Source organism: Tetrao urogallus (assembly GCF_951394365.1).
Source record: "Tetrao urogallus genome assembly, chromosome: 1".
Classification (NCBI taxonomy): Eukaryota; Metazoa; Chordata; class Aves; order Galliformes; family Phasianidae; genus Tetrao; species Tetrao urogallus.
In genome coordinates this window covers 171,575,409-171,596,812 of record NC_136813.1, presented here as the reverse complement: position 1 = coordinate 171,596,812, position 21,404 = coordinate 171,575,409, and the positions used below count along the sequence as shown (strand labels likewise).

Here is a 21,404-nt window from a genome sequence, read left to right as displayed (position 1 = left end):
AAGCAGATGCATTTCTTATTGTTCATTTTTAAATTTGGCTTTTAATGAGTAGAATGGGTGATCATTTTTTTGTTAAATTGCACATTTAACTATATCTTTTTAAATTATAAAATCGAGAATGTTAATGTAGCGATAGAATGTTTGAACATAGAAGTCTGGTGATTTTTTCCTGGACGGCTCATTTCTTTTCATTTTTAGACATTGTGTGTGCTTTTATTGGAAGAAAATATGGAGCAATCACACATGCAATTTCTAAAAATAAAAGATAGAAATGTTTAAAATGAATATTAAGCCCTATATTAAACTGTGAGCTGACCTAAACTTCTTTAATTATATATTCTTCTAGGTAGTGGGGAGCTAAGAGGGTTTTTTTCTGCCTACTCTTTTGGAATGATACAATAAAAAAAAGCACACAGTTATCTAATAACTGAAGCATGTAATTACGAGTTTGTGACTGCTTCACGTGGTGTGGGGCTGGACAAGGGCGAGGAAGGTCCATATTACTATGAAAATGAACACATTAAAGCAGCTGTCATACAGAATCTGAAGTTAATAAGTTCTTGAAAAATTAGTGTTCCGGTCAGAATTTTCTGCTATGAGAACACAAGAAATTTTAACAAAGAACCATTTGCTTTTGAATTGTCAGAAGTTGGCATCTATGTAGCATTGTGTCATGTTTTGCATAAAGATTTGGTGAGAGATCAGCAGATGGCAGAATATCAATCACAGTTACCTCTATTTATTGTGTGTAGGGATAAGACATATTACTACAGAAATTCAGTTAAAATCCCCTTTCTTCTTTCAGCAGAATACCATTATTTTCCAGTGAACATGCATGTAAATTACATAAGCCATTGCTACATGAGTAGATTAGTTTAAAATACTGAATACTGCTGTGGGTGCTGTAATTAAGCTACATGTTCTCTCTAGAAACAGCTGAAGCTCTTTAAAGGCAATGGACAAATTGACTTTAATTATGTGACTCGGGAGGAAACAGCTTTCTGAAGTAGGATTGAAATGTTCTGGTTTGCACTAGTGTGTTTAATTCAGGAGTTGTGAGAGAATATAAAATTTAGAGTTCATTCTCATGCAACTCCTTTAGTGAAGTTACAGTGCAGACGGTCTTAACTTGATGCAAGTGTATTTTAAATATAGTTTCCTGTGGTATTTTTGCTGATATTTTCTATAAAAATTAAACATAAAGAGTTTACAGAAGTATTCACAAGCAGTAGAGAGATACGGTCTTCATCTCCTAAATTGGTGTCATAAATTTATGACTTGCAAAATTGTTTTGCTTATCTAAGTCATTTGTACATTTGAGTTTAGGTGTTCCTCTGTCCTCAATCGTTTGGAAAGGATGATAAGATAGAAATGGCACCACAATTAAGAAAAGAGCAGAGAAAAACAGCTGTTTAAGATGACTGTGCAGTGGCTATGGTTTTCCTACCTTTATGTTTTTCTCCTTGCTGCTTCTTGGAAGATCACTATTGCATCTTTTCTCATATTGGAAGGCAAAGCAATCAAGGCTCTTCTGTATTCCATTTCCACAAGATGAATCTTTTTTTTATACTCTATTTATTCCCTCAATACCTGTTTTAGCGAAGCAAAAGTGCCTGTACATTGTTCATGTCTGTGCTAGGGTCATACTATACCAAGCCTGTGCCCAAATTATCCTTTTGTCAAAATAGGAGCCCTGCTCCAAAAGTAATACCTCCTATTTTGTTATGTTGGCCCACGACCTTCAGAGGCAGATGTTGGTGATACGGTAGTAGTAGAGATTGAAGCTTCCCACCAGTATTCCATTACATTGTGTTGCCATGCAATAGATGGCAGCAAAAGGGCAGTCTGACAAATGGCGTCTGACATAGAACATGTGAAGCAAGGGTGTGGAGGCAGTGACATAAATGACAAGACACATTCTGAGCAGCCATGCAGATTTTTAGGAGTGCAGGATGTAGACTCTTGTTCACTGCTGGTGAAAATGCACAGCTAATGGTGGTGAATGATGAAAAATAGTGCTTAGTAGCTGAGAATTTGCTCTATCAAACAGTGTTATTGTACTCCTTGTTTCTGTTGTCATTTCCATGGAAATAAATAGGAGGCATTACTTTCAGAGCAACCTGTATAGCTCCCCAGCATATCTAATTACCATTTACTATTGGTATATTAATAATATTTCTCTTAATAAAATCTCTTTCAATAAACTACCTGGCTTTGCATTTTTTATACTGATTGTTTAAAAGCTCTTAAAAGTACATGCATGTTCTCTAAGGAATGAGGAAAATGGTCAAACTGTATTTCTTCACTCAGATTAAAGTTACAGCCATAGGGAACCGATTGTCCAGAAGCTGTATTTTAATCAGTGATATTACTGTATCTTACCATTACCCAAATGTTCTCACACAGCTTACAATTCAATAAAACCGATTATTTTATAGGGTTAATTAATTTTGTATCAGGTAGAAAGGTTTTGATATAATCAAACCCACACCAGACTATGGGTGTGTTTATCTTGTTTTTGTTAACTATGCATTTTGCATTTCCTGGTGATGATAACTCAGAACAGCAAGTGGTTTCCTGACAGTTAGTCCTTTCAGCAAGAGCCTTATTGTTAGATCCAGCTTCCAGTGCTATAAGCATTAGTCAGCTATAAGTCATTCTACTATAAAAATTCTATGTAACACACACAAAAATACGTTTTTCTGTTCTGTGTTTGATTTAAAAGCTGTGAGTGGGATAACAAATCTCAACGTGTGTGGTTTTTCTTTTTGCCTTTTTCTTTCAGGGTTGGTTTAGCCCAGGCCAGGTCTTCGTATTAGATGAATACTGTGCTCGCTATGGAGTGAGAGGTTGTCACCGCCATCTTTGCTATCTTAATGAGTTGATTGAACATTCAGAAAGTGGTTCTGTCATTGATCCAACCTTACTCCACTACAGCTTTGCATTTTGTGCTTCTCATGTCCATGGCAACAGGTAATTTAATTTTGCATTTTTAAATTAGTAACCTTAGAATGAAGCAAGTTATTTCTAGACTCCTTCCACAGATAGAAATGTTGCACGCATCAGAAATTGGTTCATGAAAGTTTTGTCAGAGGTCTTGGACTTTCTATATGGATTATATTTAAAAAATAATAATAAATCTTTCAATTCATACTTCATTAATGCAGTGTGCTTTCTTAGGCATTGTATAGACTTCTCAAGGGAGAAGGATATCATCCTGCATTCTGTTTGTATTGTGTTAGTGAATGGTGTTTCCAGTGAACATTTTGAACAATATTGAAGTTTAAGGGAAGCTTTGACAGCTTTTCTACAGGCTGTAGCTTGGCAACTAATCATACAGTACTGAGTTCTTCTGGCTGTGCTACCACAAGGAGGAACAATGCATAGTTGGAATGGCGGTGTTACTCCCTACTCAGGGAGGTAGGATAATTCTGTAGTTCTTTCCACTCAAGGAAAAGACTGTTTCACTGGTCACAGTGATGCTCATGAGATTATGTCTTCCTTCTTCTTGTGAGTGAAAGACTTGTCAAAAATAGAGTTGTTGATTTTCTGTGCTAAGCGTTAGAACTACACATTCATTAAAAGAAGTCTGTGCCCCTTCTGTGCCTTATTTCACATTTTGAAGGACCAGCTCTGATCTTGGACAGAGATAGGAGATAGGATCTTAGGATGACTTGGTGGAATGGACCCAGGAGGTGTCCAGCCCAACCTCCTGTCAAAGCAAGTTTGCAAGGTCGGACCAGGTTGCTCAGGGTGTGACCCAGTCAGAGCTTTACCCGGTCTGAACTTGTCTTATTTCAACTTGTTACATTCATTGTCTCTCATCCTCCCATCTTGCACCACGGGAAAAAAATCTGGCTCCGTTTCTGTGGCAGCCCCCCAGTAGCTGCTGCAGAAGCTGTTCGATCCCCTTGAATGCCACTTACTCTCCAGGCTGAACAAGCCCAGCTTGCCCAGGCCCTTTCACAGAGCGAGTGCTCCTGCCCTTGACTGATGTGATGGCCTCCACTGCGCTCACTCCAGTTTATCCATGTCCTCCTTGTACTAAAGTGGAGGATGGAACAGGCAATATATCAAGTTACAAGGTGACATGCATTTGCAGCCTGCTGTGTACACTAAGTCAGTAGAGTGCTGTAAAAAATATGATTTAAAGTTCAATAATTCAAAAAATAATTGATCTCTCCCCTCTCAACTGATCCAGTCCTGCCACAGTGGAAAAACCTGTTTGCAGTCATGAAATGAGGTTTCTGTGATGCTCTGAGTAAATCCCTAAAATTGAATCCTGGTAGGGATGAGAGAAAAGAAAGGTTTTATTCCCAACTTGTTTGCTTATCTTGTCTTACAACCAGTCAGTCATTGTGGCTGCTTTTCTCACCCTTGAGCCAGTGAAGTCCTGTTGGCTTAGACAGTGCCTTCCACCTGTGAGAATAGGAGCTGAGTGTTTGTGGTCTGAGTGATTTGGCAGATAGCTTAATGTTATATAATCACTGATTATAATATCCAAAATTAAAATACGTTCTAATATGTGTAAAATATTCTCAAGAATCTTGACAGTCATACTGGTAAGTTAGGAGAATTTCTGGCTTTTGTTTGGTAATATATTCTCCATAAAAGCCTGCTTCTATTGTCAGTTCCTGAAGAACCTGATATGTTTGCATTTCCTATTCAGTCTGTCTTTGTTGTTTCTAGTCCTTTTATTATTGATTCCAGCCTAACAAGACAAATATACTGTGATAATTGCTCAAACTTATTTCAAGAATTCAAAAGGAAGGTAGATATATTTCTTTTTATTTCATAATTTAAGTGAAGGACAACAGTGCGTGCAGTGCATGAAAATATCTCAGGGAGCACATCATTTACACAGTGGTAAGCACTCTGTATTCTGTCTATTCCTTCCGTACAGATATTCTCTGAATAGCATTATGAGTGTTTTAGGAATAAAAGAAGCGTTGAACGGAGAGGGTCTAACTAGAACTGAGATATTGTAAAAAGGAGGAGAAAAGAAACATGAAGAAAGAAGAAAAGTAAGTCAAGGACAGAAGCAGACACACTGAGGATGACAGACACATATATACACATAATACATCCACTCATTCATCTGCTGCAGCACTAAGAAATAGTAAAAGGGAAAAAGAATTTCACAGACAATGCATGACAGGCCAAAGTTCTAGGCTGATCCATGGCGTTATACATCTTAGTTTTCTAAGTCAGGCTGAGAATTAGAAGGACAACATAACAAAGAGCTTTGTACTCTGGACATGATGTATTCAATTTATTCTTCCCATTTGCTTCATAGAGGGATCTTAGACCTTCCATAAGCCTGAGAAAGATCATCAAAGGTGATCATGAAGATGATCATGACGGAGGAGCATATAGACATGAAGTTGTATCTGCAGTTCAAATTACCAATTTCTTTCAGACATGAATTTTATAGTAAGGGTCACTCTATTGACATTGGTCAAATAATCAGACAGGGGTGTCACTCACCTTTCTGATTTCTGGTAGTCTCAGGAGTCTGAGAAACTCAGGCAAAAGTCACAGCAGATCTGCAGAGTATCCTGGGGCTATACAAGGATGTAGCAGAGCTCACCAATGGCTGCATTCAATTTCTTAAATTAAAATGATGAGGAAGCAGTCTCATAGGATGTACCCCGGATGTCCATTTGTCATAGGCACTCTCCAGGATCCCAGCTGTGTGCTAAATACAGCTCCTGGTAGGCACTGCCAACAAGGCTGAATCAGCTTGGGTTCTTTCTACTCTTCATATTTCTCCAAAGTTCTTCTGGCAGACTGGGGACCTGCAGGTATTCCCCATGGTCTTTTTGCCACACCTTTGGGCTTGAAATATAAAGTCTTTCATGCTGTAGACTGTAACGCAATAGCCATGCTTTTATTTAAACATCTGGAATAAGTACATTAAAGGAGGTCATTGTGGAGCTTCAGGGGCTACACCAAACACAGTGGAGCCCTGAGCTGAGCTCTGGTCAAGCTCTGCTGTGTGCAGCAGACCTGGCCTCAACTCTCAGACCACGAAATAGTGGGGACTGTTTTTTTTCCTACCTGTAACAAAGACGCACTTCACAAGTTTTGACAAAGTTAGCAAGCGTGCTGGTAGTTAATGTGTCTCTTTGCCATTGTTGCTGATTTACAAACAGAATTGTTAGCACAGGGTTGATCACAAACTGCTGAGACACAGACTGAGAAATTCAAGCCTCCTTTGTGCCTTCTCTTTCTTGCTAGGAAGAACATTATGACCAAGCTAACAGACTGCTTACTAAGAAATGGCATATCTGCTTTTGTGTATTGACATTCTTAAGACATTCTCAAATATCCGAACAGAAAAATCATTTTCTAAAAGAGTGGCCTTGCTGAGTGTTTAAATAAAAATATGTCCTTGTTTCTGAATCAACAGATTCCTTTTCCTCTAGTGCCTCTGTATAAATGCTTTGTAACTTTACAATAGCATCTCCTTTGGTTCTTCTTTGCAACATTTTTCTTCTGAAATATTCCATTGTAGTGGTCCCCGTCAAAGTCATTAGTTTACAGATGAACTTTTCCCTCTTCAGCAATGCATACAGTGAACTTGTGTATCTCTGGTGAAAGTGACATGGGCAGAACAAGGAACTATAGGGTATTCCCAAAGACTGGCATTTCAGTCTAAACAGTCCAGGCAGGAGCTATTGTTTTCTTCCCCATCACCTTCACTTTTGTCTACTTTTCATGCTGTGACTTCTATTCAGTCCCTCTTGTCTGAAATGGATGCTGTTGGGTAACGCATGAAGTGTAAAGTGACTTCTTTCCACCTGCTGAGTTACAGACTGAATTGAAAAAATCAAAATTCAAGCATATTCCCTCATTATACCTTTTTCTATTCAGGAAGCAGGCTGGTTTATTGGAAGTCCACGTATGAGAAGTGAAGGTGAAAGCAATGCTCTAAAAATCTGTCTATAACTGAAGATAAATGCTTTCTCTCTGTCTTGATTTTGAAATATTCAGCACACGTGTTTGAACAGAACAGTCGTACTGAGTCAGGGTTCCTCTAAGCCAGTCAGTCACCAGCCTAAAACATTAACCTGGTTGCAGGAAGAGAAGAGCAAGCATATACAATATTTCCTTTCAGTGCTTTTTCAGTCTCCAGCTGTTTACTGCTCAGAATACACCTGTTCAGTAGCCTGGTGAGAGTTTCTGTTCAGGTACTTGTCCATTGCACCCCTGAACTTGTGTAACCCCTTTGCATCCTCAGCACCTTTGGCAGCAAGTTCCTCAGCTCAGCTTCCTTTTGCATGAAGAACTCTTGTTTTGTTCTTGACTCTTACAGATCTCATTTCAATCTCTGTGGTAACTGCAATAGGTCAAGAGCGACAAAAAATACTTCTCTGTTGTCTCTTTGCTGCTTGAGGTTCAAGAATTATGAGAGAACTATGCACTGATTACAATGGATGGCTATTCTCTGCTGATTTCCTATGCTTTTCTCATAATTCTCAATGTTGGTTTGTTTTTTGGCTGTCACCAGAAATGGTTTCATGATATTATCCATCATACCACCAAGTCCTCTGCAATGAATGATTTCATAAAGTGCTTCTGGAATTCCATGCTATGCCAGATAACTATCCTTGTAATTACTGTCACCTTAGTTCTTAGCTACTTGCCAGATCATTTATAAGTACTGTAAAATAACAGGTTTCAGCACAGATCCTTGCAGAACTCCACTGATAACATCCCTCCACTGCAGGTATTCACTGTTTGCTCCTACTCTCTTTTTCACTGTAAAAGTAAAGATTTTCATTCTTACTCAGAGTCTGCTCAGTTACCTTAAAAGCTTTTGTTTGCGAATTTTGACAAAATATTTTTGGAAGTTCAGATACACTTTATTGATCACGTTCATTGACTCATTTTTTATTCCTTTATAGAACTTCAGTATCAGAAGATAAAATTTATCTTCCTTGTGGCTTCAAGGCCATATCAGACTACTTCATAATAAATCATACTTACCCAATTTTTTTAATTTTATCTTTAAATAATTTTCTGGGATGTATATGAGGCTTAGTGGTCTGCAGTTCCCATATCTCCTCTGGAAATTTGTTTTATTTTTAAATTAAGCTGTCATTCTTCACCTCCCACTCTTCTGGAAGAAGGCAGTCTGGTGAGCAACTCCACTCAACCATAGATTCATTTCTGGTCCAGGCAACTTCCTACTGTTCATTTTTCTGATTTGTTCCATAAACTCTTAGTTTAGACAGATCCTATGGTGAAAAAAAAGATCTTTTGCTATGAGAAAGCATCACTGGAAAGAATTCCTTTAGTATCTCTCCAATAGCCTTGCTCTGAGAGCTCCTTCTAGACCCTTGCCATTGTTTGATACTGTAGACTCTCTGACAAACTTCTTGCTCCTGTTATGCCTGGAAGAAATATTTTAAAGTAGTGTAAACAAATATGTAGATTCATAGAATAGCTTAGGTTGGAAGGGGCTTTAAAGATTACCTAGTTCCAGCCCCACTGCCCTGGTCATGGTTGGCATCCACTAGATGAGGTGCCCAGGGCCCTATCCAGTGGGGCCTTGAATGCTTCCAGGAATGGGGAATCCACAGCTTCTCCAGGCCTCCAGTTCCTCACCACTCTGTGTGTAAAGAATTTCCTCCCAGTATCTAATCTAAATCTCCCCGTTCCTCTTTATCCTATCACTATTTGCCCATGTAAATTGTCTCACTCCATCTTTTTTATAAGTTCTTAAGTATTGAAAGGCTGCAATGAGATCTCCCCAGAACCTTCTCCAGACCAAACAAGCCCAACTCCCTTAACCTTCCATCATTGGAGAGGTGCTCCAGCCCTTTGATCATCTTCGTGGTCATCCTCTGAACCTGCTTCCACAGCTCCACATCTTTCTTGTGCTGGGGGCCCCACACCTGAACTCAGTGCTCCAGAAGGGTCCTCACGAAAGCAGAACTTCTCAGAGGGGAGCAATCACCTCCCTCTCCCTGCTGGCCATTCCTCTTCTGGTGCAAGCTGGTTGCTCAAATAGAGCTTTTCATCCACCACGACCCCACAAGTTCTTTTTCACAGGGCTGCTGTCAAGTTCTTCTCCGAGTCTGTACATATATCTGTGATTGCCACCCAGCACTTTGCACTTGGCCTTGTTGAAACTTGTTCAGTTCATGTGTGCCCACTTGTCAAGATTGTTCAGGTCTCTTTGAAAGTCATCCCTTCCTTCTGTCATATCAACTTCACCACACAGCCTAGTGTCATCGGCAAACTGGCTGAGGGTGCAATCAATCACACTGTCTCTGTCACTGACAAAGATCATGGGTCCCAAAACAGATCCCTGAAGGACACTACTACTAATGGCCTCCACCCATGGACTCAAACGACTGGCTGCAATCATTCATACAATTCCTTATTCTCTGAATAGTCCACCTTTCAAATCCATCTCTCTCCAATTTAGAGATAAAGGTGCCATGTGGTACCATGTGAAAGGCCTGATGGTAACCTAAGTAGATATTATCAATTGATTGGCATTCATTAACGTAGTTAGTTTCCAAGAGGATCTGTTACATGATCTTCCCAGGCATAGATATGAGATTGTAGTTCTCTGTGACTTTCTACTGTTTTTAAAAATAAAAGTGGTGTTTCCCTTTTTTCAGTACCAGAGACTGTCTGACTTCCACACACATAAAGGAAACACATAAGGGAAAAGGAACTAAAGAAACTTTGAAGAGTGCTATGTGTTCATACATTTTCACTTTTCAGTATCTTGCGATAAAAACCATTTATTGCAATTTTACACATTGTGTGAAGTGATAAAAGAATGTTCGGAGAATCATCTCTTTCAAACATAGGTCAAGGAACTTTGTAAGACTAAAGAAAAGAATATCATCATTACATTGCTCTGTCTCTTCTAATCGTTTTCTTTTTTTCCTTTTTTTTTTTTTTTGAGCTTCTGAATAGATATTACCTTCTCTTCAACTAAGTTAGCACTAGAATTAAAGTAAGGTTGGCTTTATCTTATGGTTTTCTCCTTCATTTATCTTTTCATAAGAAGACAATCTAAAATTATAGAACTTGAGTCAGTAGTTTTACTACTTTACGTGGTCACCATCTGACATGAAGGTCCACTTGATCTCTTCCCAGAAGTGTTATATTTTTATATGTATAGTTTTGTATGTCAAAAATATTTTAATAGTGCACTTAGACTTTTTCTTGAATAGTTTTCTCATAAAGCCATTGCTAGCAGGATTTTGTGGAACATTACTTCAGCTATAAGGTGTTGAAGAAGCTTCCTTTTTTCAATCTGCTTTCTATTCACTCAACCCCAGGAGCTTTTGCTGTGTTATAATGACAGCACATGCAAGGTCTTCTTTACAGCTTTTGTTGGCAGTTGGGTTTTCTCTTTAGTCTTAAATCTGATACCATGCGCTCCAAGAGCTGGGGAGGAAAAAGTTAATGACAGTTAATGACAACTTTCTATATATTACTATTACTGCTGCAAATAGCCACAAAAACATTGTCGTTAGAGATCTCCTAAATGCAAATTAAATTTTTCAGGTACAAAATGAATCCATATTGACCTCAGCTTTGATATAAGGAAGGATACTGTCCTTTGTGGAAAAATGCTGATAATTATACTATGCTGATCACAAGACCAGTCCTCACTAAAATGATAACAGGGGTAGATTTTCAATGTCTCAATATAAATCTACTTCTGAAAAAATCTCATGGAAATCACCAGTAGAAAATAAATCACAGTGCACACAGATTTAAGAAATATCTTAACAAAATTCTGCACATTTAAGATGATAGGTGTCATCTTAGGCAATGAAGGAACAGCTAATGTTATTACATATTCTCACTTTCTGTAAACATTATTACAAAATTATTATTAAAAATAATAATAGTTGTTTTGCCTGGGATAAAATCGTATTAGTAGTTGCTTTACTTTTAGCGTAGAAGTGCAATAACATACCCCACCTGAAATATAGCTGCATAAAAGATAATCAAAATTAACCTAGTTTTTCTTCTTAATCTGTTTTATTGGCCTTCACAATTGATCTTTCTCAATTCACTTATGAAAAAGAAGATACCACCTGTAAGCAGATGTGGAATCAGCTTGAGAAATGCATGCAGCAGAAAGCTGTATTGTGTCTTCTTCTTTTTCTTTTTTTTTTTGGCAATGTTTGAAGAATACTTATTATAAACAACAAAATGCTCGGTCTTCAACTACCTGCTGGTTAAAGCTATATAAAAGCTGGTTAAAGCAACATGATAATCTGCTTTTTATAAAAAGACTCCTACTACTCTGCTTCCTTCTAAGCTGATAATGCAAATCAGTTTTTCTTAGGTTTATCTAACATAAACCATGAATTCTGCAAATGTGAGGACAGAATTGTGTTTTAAAGAAAAATTTAAGGGATAATACAGTCTCTTAATCAAAATTCTGAACAATCTAATCTATTGCTAATTTGAAAATTAACACTGTTCCTTTTTTTCTTGCTTCCTGTTGAGTTTAAAATAAGTTCTCTCAAAAAATGCTGAAGTCTTCTGATACAATTTGTTTCTAAAAGCCAACTTGACTTGTAGGTTTTGGTTTGGGTTTTACTAAATCCTTGAAATGCAGTTTATTGTATACATGTCTTGAAGTAAGACCTTAGCTGATGTATTTTTCTTGTATTTTGTTCTTCATCATAATTTCTCATCTTTCTCAGATGTATTATTTCGATCAGCCTTACTTTTGTATGTGTGTGTAATACATCAGAGTATCAATCTGCACATTTCTCTTCTCTTAGTCTTTGTAATATTTTTTTTTCAGTGAAAGGCCAAAGAGGTGGTCTATGCTTTTAATGAGAAAAACTAATTTTAAAAAGTTTAAACCTTTGTAAAATATGCAAAAAGAACCAGTGGAAAAAAAAGAGGTCAGTGACATTCTGTTTCTACTTCACAAGCCTGTCATAACAAAACAGGCCAGCATGTGTTAACAGTTTCACACTACAAGCCACTAGGAGAAGCTGTTTGCAAAGTTGAGGGCTGGAAAGAATCAACATCCAGCCCAGTGTCCATCATATTGGATTCCCATTGGAACTGGTATGCTATTTTTTCCTCACGTGCACAGCTGTTCAGAAGATTCTTAATCCTACAATGTGTCAGGTGACCTCTGCAAATTATTACAAGTTCTAAGACTTCCAGATCTCACAATATATCAACAGGTTTTCCAGGCTTTAAAGGTTTATGACAAGTAAATAAAACCAGTCTGTTTCAGGGGAAACCCTGAATCCACAATGTAATCAATCAGCTTCCCTAGAATAACTACAATGAGGACACTTACCTTGGATGACTTAGTAAAAGTTTATTTTAAAATTCTGTTCAATTAGTATTTTTATACCATTATTTAAAATTGCCTTATGGTCAAACAACTGTTTTCCTCTTGGATTTACTAGCTCTAGCTCATGAGGTTTTTATTTCATGTATATTTGGTATTAAAGTCTAGGTGAATTCAACCACTTGAGATGAAACCAGAGACAACATTACATCTGTGCCAGTGTTAGAATGTGATATAAGCAAACAAGACAGGCCAATTCAAATCCAGCTGACAAAGTGCTTAGAAAATGGAAAATTGATGTGAGAAAGAGAATACAACTTGGTTTTTGAGTATTCATTGTTTAGGTTTTCTCCTGGCTTTCTATTTCCAAAAGCAGCTGAGGACTATAAGGAGAAAAATGCAGAAGAAAGGATAATTTGTTCTTCTTTCACTTTCTTGGGAACATAATGTTAAACTGGTGTTGTGCAAAGACTTAGGATTACTCTTCTCAAGACAGTTCTTCACTTTTCTTGGCAACATTCTTGAAAGAGGGGTCCCAGTCTGCAATAGAAAGGTTGCATACTGGTTTTGAATTAAGAAATTCATTTTCAAATGTCCATCTTTACCTTTGGGATAGTAGAAAATACAATTTCGTTGATGGTTTTAGTTGCAAGATTGTACTGGCATATTTCTCGATAACCGAATACGTGCATGATTCAGATTTTCCTGGCAAGCACGGAAATATATAAAAATAACCATCTCAAAAAATGCTACTTCATCATTTTATCTTATGTTTAAAGCAATTAAAGGAAAAGATGTAGAAGCCAAAATGAGTGGGAACTTTGAAAACGTTGTTTATCTAATTTTTCTAAAATAATCTCAGATTCTTTTTTCTGTGGATTCTTTTTTGATAGTAGTAGATAGACATTTCTAAGAGTAGCAAAAAATGATCACCAGTAGCGTATATGTCTGAGAATTGTATTGTGAAAATGCATTTTTATGCTCTGCTTATTGCAATAGAGCTAACAGGAAAACAAATAATAATCATAATGATGCAGAGTTTGTGCTGTATTGTAACATCATATTTTGAAAAGATCATTTTTCAGTGCAGTGCCATTTTTCTAACAGCTTTTTATGCACTCTTTTATTTTTCTTCTGGAACATCTGGTTCTATCCAAACATTCACTGAAAATACATTTAACAGTTCTGAAAATTTTTGGCATTGTCTGCATGGTTGTTTCTGACTACATCCTCAGTGAAGTGACAAGTCCCGTGTATGCAGGGGTCCTAGCCCTAGTGCAGGTTGACAGATATGACATGCTACTGGCTCACCTTTTTCACTTATTGTTGTATGGACCCCTAGGTCTTTTCTGTCATATACATGACATGCTTCAGCGAGGTTTAATATGACAGAACTACTTTGTTTATCACTCCAGAGCACGATCTCTCCTGACAATGACATCAGACAGTGAAATTTACTTAAATTTGAGCCCATTCCATCTGTCAGAAGGCTGAGGTAAAGTATCCTGGCATCCATCAAAAAAAAGAAGATAAATTATTTGCTCCTTCACATCAAATTTATCCAATAGTATATTGATGTGCCTGGTTACTGTATCTTCACCATATCTGATTTTTATTGTTGTCTTCACAATAATTTAAAGAGTTCAGGGATTATTTTCACTTTGACTTGACAGATCACGAATGTAAGTGATTTAAGGGGTGAAAGAATTGTTTATATCACAACAAAGCAGCAAATTATCCTTTCCAGATTTAAGAATAGTGGAGAAAGTTAAAGTAACAGTTTAGCAAAAAAAACAGTTTAGTGTGTCTTTTTACTGCAGTTCTCTTAGTCCTAAAAACAACGAGATAGTTTTGGATGTTCTGGAAGAAGTACAGGATTGATCCGGACTTCATGTCACAGTAGTAAACTCAGGTGGGAAGCAGTGATGCTTTGTTATCCTGGATCTGGATGTTAAGTGCGTAACTGGAGGTTTTCAGACACTACCTTTTAAAGTAGTCAACAGCGTGATCTGGGAAAGTTGTGATTTTAAATTGGAAGTAGTTTTTAGGAAATGTGTATTTCAATTATTTTTGACTGTGTTGTTATTTTATCACGAAGATGCTAATATTATTAGGGTAAGACTCTAAGCATGTGTTTAATGTAGAAGGCTTATTAATTATTGGAACTTGAATTTGATGTTAAAAAATGCCAGTGGCTTTTTTTTTTTAAGAATATTTTTTTTATTGCATCCTTTATGCCATATTTGTGTGGAAATCGTAGTTACGTACTGCTGCTTATGAATATGGGGTGAGAGATCAAAAATCTATGCTCACTATAACTGTGGGAACTGTGAGCCTTCTCTGGCTTTTCTCACTGTGATTTGTCTCCTACCTAAACACTTTCAGCCATATTGTGCCTTTGAAAAAATTTCTGGAAGATTCAAGGAGTTAAAATTGACACAAGAATAGATTAGTTCCCCCTATTCTGCTAACAGTAGCAATTTTCTTGAGAAAGGATGCTATGTATTTGGGAGTGATTTAGGGGAAATACACGCTGCACTGTGTTTATATTGACTCTTAGCAGCAACCGAGGAATTGCATTTAAAAGTTCGGTTTGAAAAGCTAAGTTCTTTGTCTAGCTGTAATCTGTCCTTAAACTATCTTCACAAGTTTATACATCAAGGCAGTGGGAAAGGGGAAAGCAGGATAGCACAAATTTTAACAGAATGTTTTGAAAATAAAAAGCTCTGTTCAAGGCAGAATCAGCATGAAGTGATGTCAACAATTCTTAAATGTGTAACATTACAGGCCAGACGGAATTGGAACAGTATCTGTTGAAGAGAAAGAAAGGTTTGAAGAAATTAAGGACAGACTTTCTTCCCTTCTGGAAAACCAAATAAGCCATTTCAGGTAAGTGTAATTTATTCACTAGTACTAAGTTTTATCTGGCAGAATGTTCTCATCACTATGTTCAGTACTGATCTTGAACAGAGTGAAATTAAAACAGACTACCTGCAAAGAAGTTTTGATTCTGTTAAATACAAAATAATTGATTTGCACAAGTGATTGATCTAGAATTCATCTGAAAGTCCTGTGAGTTGACTTCCTGTATGGTAGAAAAGACCCTGAAAGAATGTAGGCCTGATTTTATTGGTCCTTTTGAACTTTAAGCTGTCTATAAATCTAAGAAAATTGCCTGAGTGAAAATGACTAGGTCATACCTCTGTGTGGATCAGTGCTGATCAGAAAAGGTGTATGAGCAGATAATACCTTTGGTATGTGGCAGCTAAACCTTTTTTTTTCTGGATGTCTAATGTCATTTTCTGGGTTATATGATCTGCTTTCTGTAATCACCTAAGGTCTATCATTTTCAATAAAGAGTTTGGCAATGTAAGGACAGCTATACCAGTAGAAGAAGGAAAGGAGTATAAGAAAGAGGGCAAACTTAGCATGACATTTCCTTTTGTATCCTTCTAGCAATTGATAATTTGTAAACTTTGGCATAAAATTGGCACCTAGACCAACAAATCCATTAGTTTTTCATCATTAGCCAGCATCTGCCACCATTCTGCCTATCCAATCCTTTTATAGAATGTATTTATATACATTTTTTGTCTGTATCACCTTGAGACAATTTTATGACACAGTTTACATAGTGCTGTGTAAAACAGCTTTCTTTTCTTTGGCAAGGTTTGCTATAAGTTTATTGGAAGCTTCTCTGGTGTGACAAGGTAAGTGTCTAGTATTCGCTGGTATCTGTCATGCAGATAACAAGGTTGTTTGGGAATTTTTTGAGCTGGGACAACACAGCAGTCTTCATTTGAGATTTCACCTCTGTATTAACCTAAAGAGAGCTAGGATTCTCCTTGAAGAGTATTCCCTTTGGAAGAAAAGGCAACGTTCCCATCTTTTTCTCTGTCATGATTCATATGCCCCATCTTCTGTGGGATTAAATAACTCATGCCAAAGAGCAATACAGAACAGTGTAAGACAGAGTGCTACCTACCGAGTTTATGGAAAGGCAGGAAGGAAGTATCAAAAAAGAACATCATCTGCAGGGAGAAGAAAAACTTGTTTCTGCGACATTCTCGTGATTGCTAACAATAAAAACAAAAGGATATAGGAGTTTGTTGAAGACTTCTAGCCTAACTGGAATACTTATGAATATATTCTATCAAATTTTTCATAAAAACACAATCATTGCCATTTCCAGTGAGTGTAAGTATTTTTTTTCTTGCACCTGGATGAGGTCTGTGAGAGTAGTTGGGGCCAAAAATATACTGAAGTAGGCTTCTGAATATGTACAGAAGAGAACAAGAAGGCTGGGCATCCTAAGAATGAGTGTTAGCCTTCAGGAAGCCATGTGCATGAGACTAATTACACAATGTACAATAACATTTGAATAATTGAATTGGAACAAATAGAGGTGAAGATCATCATGCCTAGTTACCTACATGGTAGAGGATGTTGATGAGCTTGGGCTATACCTGTGATTATGATATCTCTGCCTCATCTTGCTGCTTCTAGAAGGAATTCAAACAGTGTTAAAAACCTTCAGCTTCCAGTTTTATTATCTTTCGTGACCTTTGTAATTTTCACTGCTATCATCCTGGCTCCATGATGACCAAGAGGGAGCCTGCCTGTCCCGGGCAGGTAGTTCTCACTTAAATATTTTCCAGTTCTTGAGGTACTTGAACTTCTCCTTTCTCCTTTTCCACATTCTGAGACAGCAGATTCCTTCCTGCCTCTCCAGCATCAAATGTGGAAGGGCTGGTATTTCAGAGAAATCTGCTAAGGCTGTCTTGTATAAAGGCTTCTCTGAAAGTAATGCCTCCTATTTTACTGTGTTGGTGCATGAAGTCAGAGGAAGATTTTGGTGGTACAGCAGTAGAGGCTGAACCTTCCTGCCAATATTCCAATACATGCTGTTGCTGTGTGACAGATGGCAGCAGAGGGGTAGTCTGACAAAATCGTGCCGGACAGGGAAATGTGAATGAAGCAAAGATGTGTCACTGAATTCCTCCATGTGGAAAAAATGGCACCCATTGGCATTCATTGATGCTTGCTGAATATTTAGAGACTGAACAATGGATGTGAACACAGTAAGATGGTAGATGGTGCTTTTCAGCATTGGCAACAGCAACAGTGGGTTACCTCTTCTGGTGTCAAATTTTACAAGCATGGCACGCAAGCTCTTGTTTATCAGTGGCAAAAACACATGGGTAATGTGGTGACTATGTTGAAGAATACTGCTCTGTAGCTGAGACTTTGCTCTGTGAAATAGTGCTACTGTGTTTGTATCAGTTGCAGTTTCCATGGAAGTAAGTCAGAGGCATTATTTTCAGAGCAACCTACGTACCTAACCTCTTGGCTGGCTGTGTGAATTTAGTCTTCCGAGTATTCCTTTTGCACTTCTGTATGTTGTTGGTACTAATGTAGAACATGAGTGCTGCTCCTTCTCAATTCTCCACTGAGTAACATATACAAATATCTCCAGGGGACCATTACCTGTGTACCCAGTAAGAGGTTGTAGTGTTGGAGGAATACTGCTAAGTGTCCCTTTAGATGTCAGCTGTGACCACATCCCTTTCTCTAAGCCTCTTATCTCGAGAAAATGACTCTTCCCTATCAGAAGCTCCTTGCAGCAATTGCTCTCAAAAGCTGGCTGCCAGTGTTGCACACATACACACTGAGTAATCCCCACCCTGAGTGGGTCATCTGCATCTTCAACTTAAAATTGGGTGGATTTTGGAAACTTCTTATGTTATTTACATTGCAGAACTTACATTGATTTGGAATATTAAGTATAAACAAGGAATGAGTGGCATTTATTCCTAAACTACTATTCTGGGTAAACAGGAATAAACCATGGGAGATACAATTCAAGGATTGTGGAAATACACTAAAGATAAAGGAGGACTCAGAACCTCTAAGGATGACTTAAAGCCTAAGACTTTAAATCTGCTTTCCTAATTTGTTAGCAGGTTTCCAAGAGTTGTTAGCACTCCAGTAAGAAAGGAATAAAATGAGGCAAAGCAAATATTGAAATTCTCTCCAACTGAAAATCCTTTTTTGACCTCATTTACCAGCCTTTATTTTGGCTGACCAAAATGCATATCAAAAATTCACTAGTCTAAATCCTTTTATCGTTCGAAAATATTTTTATGTTGGAAAACATTAGAACATGAGGCCACGATTGAGTAATAAGAAAAAAATAATCTAAGCAAAGGAAAAAAAATCCTCTTTTCCAATTGGGGATATTATAGATTTTATAGACAGATTAGGAGACGTTACTATTGCCTGAACTCTGTAGTCTCATTGAGCTGATCTGTTGGATCATTCAGCATACTAAAATTAAAATTAAAAACAAAGCTATGGATGGGATTGCATTTCTACTTTACATAGTGTTGAATGTGGAGACAGAATAGCTGAAAAAAATTACAGTAACAGAAGATGCTTCCCTGAGGAAATGAGGAAATATTATGGATTATCTGCAGGCATCTTTCTTCTTATATACACATAAAACTTAAATATCAGGCATCTTTTTTTTTTTTTTCCTAGGAAGATGACAAGCTCATCAGAGACCATTAAATATTTTTCATAGTTGAGAAAGTGCAAATAATGCTTTTTGCCTTTTGTTTTTGTTTTTGTTTTTCTGTATTTGAGCCTGTGCTGCTGGTAGGCTGATACTTCTATAATGTATATATTTTCCATGGTAGACTACTGAAGAGATCTGTTTTCATTAGTGCTTTACCTGTGGGAGTTTGCTATTAAATTTATTAATGCAAGCAGTGTACAGAGTTACATCTCAAAGTAAATGCCTATCATTTTCTGTTCCTTTTTTTTTTAATCTTTAAGATACTGTTTCCCTTTTGGACGTCCTGAAGGAGCTTTAAAAGCCACGCTTTCATTACTTGAAAGGGTAAGTTGGACAATATATTTTTAGTTCTGCCTGAGTACTAAGCTTGCTTTTTTTTCTTTTGCCTTCAGGCCAACTGAAAGCAGACTTGTTTCTTCTTTGGTATTCTACTACTGGTTATAGTTGAATATAGTTGAAACTGGGAGGTTTGTTTTGTATTTCTCAGCATTTTCCACAGAAGCAAACAGCTGCTCTCTGTAGGACACATTTCTTGGACTTCAAGCCATTGTAGTTAAGCTTCTTTATGATTTAATGATTATCCAGCATTACACCTAAAGTAATACAAGTCAAGTCTACTGCCCCTCTTTCCCTGCCACTGTTGTTGTTGATAGTGATATAAACATTAAAAAACATCTATATAGTCAAAATAATCATCTATGATTGTGTAGACTGAGTCAATTTGAGAAGAAAATGCTATGTGTGCTGAAACTGTCATGAGCCGTAAAGTTGCACATAGCAAATCCTCTTCTACTGCCTGGAAGGACGAAAGCAATGGTAAAATCATCTGTCTTCTGTGAGGAAAGAAAATATAAAATTCCAATAGGGATTTCAGCGGACTTGTATCAGCAGGAGTCTGAGGAACGTAAGAATGGAAGAAAAGCTTAGATCTCATTCGGATAGTCCTGCCAAAATCTGAGAGGTTTAGTCCCAGGAAGTCAGCCATTTTGCAATGCAAAAAACTCTGTGGATGGAGATTCTGTCTTATATCTCTGCCATGTTCAGAAACCTTCTATATGTTTTATTTCACTTCTAATCTTGGTGATTGTAGTGCTATGGATTTCTTCACGTTTTATGAAACAGCCCTTTCCTTTCACTGTTCCTGATGCCATAAATATTATTGGTACTCTCTGTTGGTCAAGCACCACCTTTGTCAGTCTTGACTGAGAAAAAATAAATGCTGAATGTGTTAAAAACCTTTTCTTATCTGTCATTGAAAATTCTGAAAAAAGATCAGATCATTTTCTTTTCTTTTATTGATAAATGAGAAGTTATTCATTAAAAAAAAAAAAAAAGTATTTACAAAGATATGTCATCTGTGTGTGCAAGTAATAGAAGAAATCTGCTTTGTAGCAAGCTCTTCCTAACAGCTTCCACTCAGCTGAACCTGTTTCTTTTCCAGTATATATCCCACTATATCCTTACAGACTATAACTCCTTCTATCTCTAACAGTAATTTAGAGATGTGCTGTATGAGGGTGCAGCTTATATAGATAATGTCATAGAGTTGGAAGGGACCTTTAAAGGTCATCTAGTCCAACTCCCCTGCAATGAACAGGGACACCACAGCTAGATCAGGTGGCTCACAGCCTGGTCCAGCCTCACCTTGAAAATCTCCAGGGATGGTGTATCCACCACATCTCTGGGCAACATGTTCCAGTGCTTTACCACCCTCACTCTCAAATACTTTTTCTTTATATGTAATCTATATCCACCCTCATTGAGATTGAAACCATTTCTCCTTCTTCTGTTACCACAGACTCTGCTAAAGAGTCTGTCCCCTTCTTTCCTGTAGCTCCCCTTTAGATACTGAAAGGCTGCTATCTGGACACCTTGCAGCCTTTCCTCTCCAGGCTGAACAGCCCCAGCTCTTTCCCAGCCCAGGAAAGGAGGAAAAGCAGTCAGTATTTACTACTCAGAATCATAGAATCATAGAATCACCAAGGTTGGAAAAGACCTTAAAGATAGATCATCCAGTCCAACCATTCACCTATTCCCAATAGCTCCCACTAAACCATGTCCCTCAACACGACATCCAGCCTTTCCTTGAACACCCCCAGGCTCGGTGACTCCACCACGTCCCTGGGCAGTCCATTCCAGTGCCTGACCACCCTATCTGAAAAGTAATACTTCCTCATGTCCAGCCTGAATCTCCCCTGCCGTAGCTTGAAGCCATTCCCTCTGGTCCTATCACTAATGACACGAGAGAAGAGGCCGACCCCCAGCTCACTACAACCTCCCTTCAGGAAGTTATAGAGAGCAATGAGGTCTCCCCTGAGCCTCCTCTTCTCCAGGCTGAACATTCCCAGCTCCTTCAGCCTCTCCTCATATGGCCTGTGCTCCAGACCCCTCACCGGCTTTGTTGCCCTCCTTTGAACACGTTCGAGGGCCTCAATATCTTTCTTGCAGTGAGGGGCCCAAAACTGGACACAGTACTCGAGGTGCAGCCTCACTAGTGCTGAATATAGGGGAACAATCACC

The 21,404-nt window shown here is 37.8% G+C and overlaps 1 protein-coding gene across 7 annotated transcripts in view; it reads left to right on the top strand.

Annotated features, from left to right (window-relative positions):
- Window positions 1–21,404, top strand: part of CADPS2 (calcium dependent secretion activator 2) — a gene marked incomplete at both ends in the record, with an annotated part of 304,052 nt that overhangs the window by 199,716 nt on the left and 82,932 nt on the right. For all 7 annotated transcript variants that reach the window (XM_079548166.1, XM_079548165.1, XM_079548162.1 and 4 more), the window contains 3 exons: window positions 2,786–2,973; window positions 15,095–15,196; window positions 19,145–19,208. In XM_079548166.1, coding sequence (XP_079404292.1) covers window positions 2,786–2,973; window positions 15,095–15,196; window positions 19,145–19,208 — 354 coding nt within the window. The remainder of the gene's footprint in view (window positions 1–2,785; window positions 2,974–15,094; window positions 15,197–19,144; window positions 19,209–21,404) is intronic.